The 6,789-nt window shown below is 40.9% G+C and overlaps 1 protein-coding gene across 1 annotated transcript; it reads right to left on the bottom strand.

The window, feature by feature from the left end:
* Window positions 1-362: 362 nt before the first annotated feature.
* On the bottom strand, window positions 363-6,589 carry ZNF583 (zinc finger protein 583). Its single transcript, XM_006868084.1, has 3 exons — window positions 6,466-6,589; window positions 5,762-5,857; window positions 363-1,840 (listed from the first exon to the last, which is right to left on the bottom strand). The coding sequence occupies exons 1-3, from the start codon at window positions 6,497-6,499 to the stop codon at window positions 363-365; spliced, it is 1,608 nt and encodes a 535-aa protein (XP_006868146.1). The 5' UTR covers window positions 6,500-6,589.
* Between the last annotated feature and the right edge of the window lie 200 nt (window positions 6,590-6,789).

Genomic DNA, 6,789 nt, shown 5'->3' with positions numbered 1-6,789 from the left:
TTTGATGATGGAGTCTAAGTTCTTAATTCTGATTAAGTATCCAGAAAATGGGCTAACGTTGGTAGGACAGGAGTCTGGAAAGCAGACTGGAGCAAGGTACTACTGGGGGTTGGGGACTTTTAGTCATCTTGAGGATAGTGTGCTTTTAATTTAAGAACTGTGGAATGGGTTTCAGTGAAGGAGAAATCATATGATTAAACTTATGTTTTTTAAAAAAATATGTTTGGCTGCAGTGTGGAAAACTGAGAGACAATGGAAGTAACAGGGAGAACACTTAGGAAGCTATTTCCACATCAAATCGATTGAATCCTAGACACAGACAATAGCATGAAATATATTAAAGGATCAAATTCCAACTGTATTTAGGTGATATAAGCTACAGGTCTTGGAAACTGATTGAATGTGGAAGGTGAGGGAGAGGAAAGGGTCAAGAATGACTCCATAGTATGAATTCTCTCATGATGAGCGAGGTGTGCTCTCTGTCTGAAAGATTTCCTGCAATCCTTACATTCATAGGGTCTCTCTCCAGTATGAATTCTCTGGTGTAAAGTAAGAGACCCACTATAGCTAAAGGCTTTTCCACAAATATTACAATCGTAAGGTTTCTCTCCAGTGTGAATTCTCTGATGTTGAGCAAGGCCTGCATTTTGGCTAAACGTTTTCCTACATTCTTTGCATTTGTAGGGCTTTTCTCCCGTGTGACTTCTCTGATGTTGTGCAAGAGATGAACTGTTGCTAAAGGCCTTCCCACATTCAACACACTCATAAGGTTTCTCTCCAGTATGGACCCTCTGATGTTGATCAAGGTATGCAACCTGGCTGAAGGCTTTCCTACAAACTTGACACTCATAGGGTTTCTCTCCAGTATGGACTCTCTGATGCTGGGCAAGGTGTGCGTATTGGCTGAAGGCTTTCCTGCATTCCTTACACTCATAGGGTCTCTCTCCAGTGTGAATTCTCTGATGTACAACTAAGTACCCACGATGGCTGAAGGCTTTCCCACACACGTGACACACATAAGGCTTCTCTCCTGTGTGAATTCGCTGATGCTGTGCAAGAAATGAGCCATTGCTAAAGGCCTTGCCACAGTCAGTGCATTCAAAAGGTCTCTCTCCAGTGTGGACTCTCTGATGCTGGGCAAGGTGTGCGATCTGGCTGAAGGATTTTTTACATTCTTCACACTTATAAGGTTTCTCTCCAGTGTGGACTCTCTGATGTTGAGCAAGGTGTGCATTCTGGCTGAAGGTTTTCCTACAGTCCTTACATTCATAGGGCTTCTCCCCAGTATGTATTCTCTTATGTTGAGTTAGGTTGGCACTCTGGCTGAAGGTTTTCCCACATTCAACACATGCATACGGTTTCTCTCCAGTGTGAATTCGTTGATGGAGAGTAAGGGATGAACTCTGGTTGAAGACTTTCTCACATTCATTACATTTCAAAAGTTTCTTTTCTATACAGACTTTCTTAGGTTGCATTTCAACAGATTTTTTCCGATAGTTTTTCTTTTGTGGCTCATGTTTATGTGCTCTTTCTTTGGTGGGAATGTTCTGTTGTGTGTCAAGAATTGCATCCGGATGGAAAGCTTGCCAAGATTTACTGCATTTACTTCCTGGTTCTTCAGTAAGGACTTCCTGATGCGTCATCATCAATTGACTTGAATGTGCCTCTTGACTTCCCAAATGGCTCTTCAAACAGCCCTTATTGTAACAGTCCTCTCTCAGACTGGAGCAGTCAAGGCCGTAACTGAGAGGACTCGGACCTACTTTTATCACTTTGGATCCTTCTTCATATAGAGTTTGCTTTGATGAAAATTCACTGTTTCCAAATATATATTCCCAACCTAAAAAATATCAAGAAAATAAGCATCTTTTGTATATATGCATTTTAAAAAAACTTACAGAACAAAAGTGAATAAAATATGTAAGAAGCTCAGGGATTTAACAGCTCTTAGCCGTCTGATCTGCAAGGTTGGTGGTTCAAGCTCACCAGCTGCTCCTTGGAAACCCTATACAGGGTCGCTATGGGTCGGAACCGACTCAACGGCACTTCACAACAACAAAAACAATACTGTGATGCTCTCTACAAAGTAGGGCAGTATACAAAATGAGAGTCTAAGAAAGTTGACTATAGAAACTGATCATATGTAATCAGGAAGGTAAATATCGGAAAAATAACAAATTTAAGAAGTCACGTGAAATTATAATCATCATTTTATTTTTAAGTTAACATAGCAATTTCTTTTTTTTGCCTCTGGTTACCCCACATTCAAATAAGTTAAAAAATGTAAAGCTGTTTCTTGGGTTTGTTTTTACTTTTAATTGTACTTTTTGGTGAGCGTTTATAGAGCAAATCTGTTTTCTATTCAACAACTCATACTTACTTTGTTTTGTGAAATGGTTGGCAAGCCCCATAATGCAGCAGTCCTATTCCCACTTCCTTCTATGCTCACTGTTCCAGGAAGTCCTGCCTTATCCCTCTCTGCTTTCTGAACCTCACCCCTGCCTGGGTAAATGCTGCCTTTTTTATCTCATATGGTTGTAGGTGATTTCTTCAAGCCAATGTCACAATTCAAAACTATGGCTCTAAAAATGCCATAAAACCCCCAGAATCAAAAATACTCCAGATGCTATTTGTTGCCTCTGGCTGTACATGAAACTCTACAGCTAACATTGTGCAGTCAGAAAATGCTTTTCCTGAAAATCCTTTACTATGCAATGTATTCCAACCATGGTAACTTTTCCATTGATCCATGAACCAAAGGTGCCTTGATATAAAAATAATTTTACATCGAATTACTTTGAATAATAATAACACCCATGATTCCTACTGTTATGCTCAGAATTTGGGGTCCCTACAGACCACCAAGGAGTCGACACCGATGCAAGTGCACAAGGGTTGTTTATTCAAGCTCGAGCTCGGACTCCACCTACATCCGACGCAGCGGATTAGGGATAGAGCCCCGAACCCTTTGTCTGTGGGGTTTTTATAGTTTTCAAACAAGCTTGGGTTTCTCAGCTTTACAATTTTTGGATTGGTTAACAATTGGCAAACTATGAGATGTTACAGTTTAATTGGTCAGGACTGGTGGTCTTTGCTCTTAGGCTAGGGCAAAGGAAAACATCTGGCATCTGGCCTTGAGCTGCCTGGCTATTTATACATATATCATTTTCTTGAAGCTAGAGGACGTGCTAAAGCTTATATACAAAATGGATTCTTCTCTTTGGTCCTACACTACCATGTGCTACAAGGCACTATCTGATCTAGCCCTCTCAGACCGTATCTTTGGCTCTTTTCTTCCTGGCTTATTCCACATTAGCTCTGTAGTTATTTGGTCTATTCCACTTTAAGAACATTAGATTTACTGTTTCTTTAGTTGGCAAGGCCTTTTCCTTAGATATTTGCTTGACCCAGTTTTCATAGAACTGTTAGAACGCCTCACATTTTACATTTTTTAAAAGAAAGCAGTTTATTGTATGTAAATTACTTAATAAAGTTGTTAACAAAAACAAATGGATGGTAATTAAAGATAGCCTTTAATAACATAATTGCAAAGTAACATTCATGCTATATAAAAGGCTCTCTACATGCAAAATAGACTAGACTTTGGAACCTATGAAACACTTACAAAAATGAACTAGTTCATAAAGAATCTACAAATAGTGAAAAAAAGGGAAACTAGCACTATTTGATTAAATACAATAAAACTATCTGATAAAAAATAAAGAACCAGAAAAGTATCCTTTAGTGAAAAGGAAATGAAAAGTTGAGATTCACTAGAAAACAGTAACAGAAACCCTAAATAAGGCGCTGTGGGTTCATGTGCCAGACCGCAAAGCCGTTTGAACTGCGAGGTTGACAGTTCAAGCTCACCAGCTGCTTCTTGAAAACTCTATACTGGGTCGCTATGGGTCGGAACTGACTCGACGGCACTTCACAACAACAATGAGACAGTTTAAGCTATCCATGAAGAAAAATTCATAGCTCTTTATAATTTCACTACTGATAAGAAAGACTGAAATGAAAAGGACAGGCATTCATTTTAAGAACACTATGAACTATAGAAATCTACAGAAATTAGAAGGAAAGAATTAGCTAAAGAGAAAAGCAAAAATATAGAGAATTAGAAGACAGAAAATAGAAACACTAATAGATAAGTCCATGAGATCTTTAAATCCATGGATCATTAAAATAAATCAATAAAATGGACAAAACAGAAGTAAACTAAAAAAAAAAAAAAAAGTTGTACAAAATAAGAAATGAAAATGAGAAGTTACCAGAGATATAAAATGAAAGGAATTATAGACTATTACTTGACTCAAAGCCACTTGATAAATGTAAAAGGATAAACGCTAAACCGCAACCCTAAACCCCGTGCCATTGAGCCAATTCTGACTACTAATGACCCTACACAGGGTTTCCAAGACTTTAAAGGGAACAGATGGCCTCATCTTTCTTCCATGGAGCTGGTGGATTTGAACCACGGACCTTGTGGTTAGCAGTTTAGTACATATCCTACACTGCCACCAGCGCTCTAGAAAAATGTTAGTTTACAACAGTTGACCCAAAGACATAAATTGCAGAGACAGTACAGTGAGCACGGTGAAGGCTGGGATTTGAAGGGACTACTTGTTTTGCCAAGGAGCTCTGGTAGTGTAATGGTTACGAATCGGACTGTGAACCACAAGGTCAGCAGTTCGAAACTACCAGTGGTTCCATGGGAGAAAGAGGAGGCTTTCTGCTCCAGTAAAGATTTACAGCCTCGGAAACCCTGTGCAGGGTCACTGAGTCGGAACCAACTCCATGGCACATAACAACAACAACAACTTATTTTGCCCGGTCTCGCCAGGTCCCCACCTTTGACAGAGGCAGTCTTAACCGCTTTTCTGTTGCTCCCGAGGAGTGCAAATCATTTCAGTTGTCCTTCTCTGACAGGTCTCCACCTTACACAGGTTCTGGCTTTCACAGTTTGTTATTTTTCTTAATTGCACCAAGAAAATTGGCAAAGATCCACTTCCTCCCAATAGCGTCTGAATTTGTTTCTCAAAACCTTAGGGACAGTGATTTCAGATGTCGCTGAACCTGACATCTCTTCAAAAAGGCTTTTGATTTGGGCCCCCGCCTCCCTATTCAATTGTTTGTTAACACTTCCTCTTAGAATATTCCCATCTTACAGCAACAATCAAGATTCTCATGTCCCAAACCATAAGAAAAACCATTGTTTCCCTTACCAACCTAATCGTTTTCCTCTGACTTGTTTCTATTAAATGCTGACACCATCCAATTACCCAGAATCGAAAATCCAACGGAAACAGCTTTCTTTTCTAAGAGTTTAACAAAACTCTGAACAATTGGACAAACTTAGCAGAAGACTTAGCTGAAAGCAGACACTCAATAAATCTACCTCAAAAAAGTCAATCAATCAATCTAAAAGGAAGGAGTCACGAGAAAAGGTGGGGGACGGAAGGTATTGCTGTATCTGAATATTTTTCAAAAAATGGAATGGAACAACGCAAGCAAACATAAAAGGCAAGGTTAAGGAGAAGTTGTGGATTTGGATCCAGAGAACAGGAACATGGGTTCTCAGAAAAGACAGTAAGAGGCGAGAAGAAATACACCAGGAAAATAAATTGGGGCACTCAAGCTAAGACTGCTTGAGCTTCGGAGAAAACTAGCCAGGAACCAGCCAGGATGAGCTAGAACCTTTGACCAAAGCTGAGTTCTTACCGGCAGTGGTTTCTACATCCCTGACTCTCTCACTCACCAGAGCACGTGCCTCTTGTCCTCTTCTTCTTCACCATCCAGGGCTCTTTTCCTTGTTCCAACAATGCGATCACATCTGGTTTAGAAACAGAAGCTCCTGCATGTAAGAAATAAAAGGGAAATTATCCAAGGCCAAAGACCTCACATGAACCATACCATGGCCTGTCAGAAGAACGAGCATTGTCTTAGAAAACGTACAACCAGAATGCTCCTTAGAAATAAGGGTGCTGAGACTTCATCTCATGGATTCTGGACTGTTCTCAGGAGGGACCTGTTCCTGAAGGACATCATGCTTCAGGATGCTAAGCAGAGGGTCAGAAAACAAAAGGACTCCCGCCACAAGATGGATTGAATAGTGGCTGCAGCAGGGAACTCAGCCACAGCACGGGTTGTGAGGATGTCGGGGGACTGGACAGTGTTCATTCTCAGTTCACAGGGTCACTATGAATTGGAACCAAGTGGACAGCAGCATAGATAAGAACAAGTTGCTTGTTTATCAGGAAGGCAGGAACATTATCAGAAAGCGTTGAAGGAAAGCTGAATAACACACATGAAAGATGCGGGGAGATACAGGTGCAGGAATACTCTAAGGAAGCTACCAATTCTACAAACGATTTTCGGGGTCCAGGAGAAACTTAGCGAAGCACATTCCCACTGGCAAGCAGCTCGGCATGCAGATTCTGAATCACAGGGAGGCGCCCTTACCCAGTGACACCAGGCTCCTATAGTTCTCCAACATCACCTTCCTGTACAAATCCCTCTGAGCAGGGTTCAGCCACTCCCACTCCTCCTGAGAGAAATCCACAGCTACGTCCCCAAAAGTCACCAAGTCCTGAAATGACAGGAGCACATTCTTCCTCGGCCAGTGTTCCCAACCTTACACAGGCCTAGACTGAAGAGTTAAACTGCCTCTACTTTTCTGGGAGTATCTCGGGTTCCAAGGGAACCTTGTCAGGTAAGTTCTTGGGCAGTTTCTTTGTGCTTAGCTTCGTTATTCTGTCATGGGAGAGGACATGAACAATTTCACAG

Source organism: Chrysochloris asiatica, unplaced genomic scaffold (genome assembly GCF_000296735.1).
Source record: "Chrysochloris asiatica unplaced genomic scaffold, ChrAsi1.0 scaffold00116, whole genome shotgun sequence".
NCBI lineage: Eukaryota > Metazoa > Chordata > Mammalia > Afrosoricida > Chrysochloridae > Chrysochloris > Chrysochloris asiatica.
This window is presented reverse-complemented; position numbering and strand designations above follow the sequence as displayed.

Coding starts and splice junctions, on each gene's coding strand:
- ZNF583 (XM_006868084.1), bottom strand. CDS start 6,499: ATGTTGGAGAACTATAGGAGCCTGGTGTCACTGG. Junction 5,858..6,465: donor TAGGAGCCTGGTGTCACTGG/GTAAGGGCGCCT, acceptor TCTTACATGCAG/GAGCTTCTGTTTCTAAACCA. Junction 1,841..5,761: donor GACAAGAGGCACGTGCTCTG/GTGAGTGAGAGA, acceptor GATATTTTTTAG/GTTGGGAATATATATTTGGA.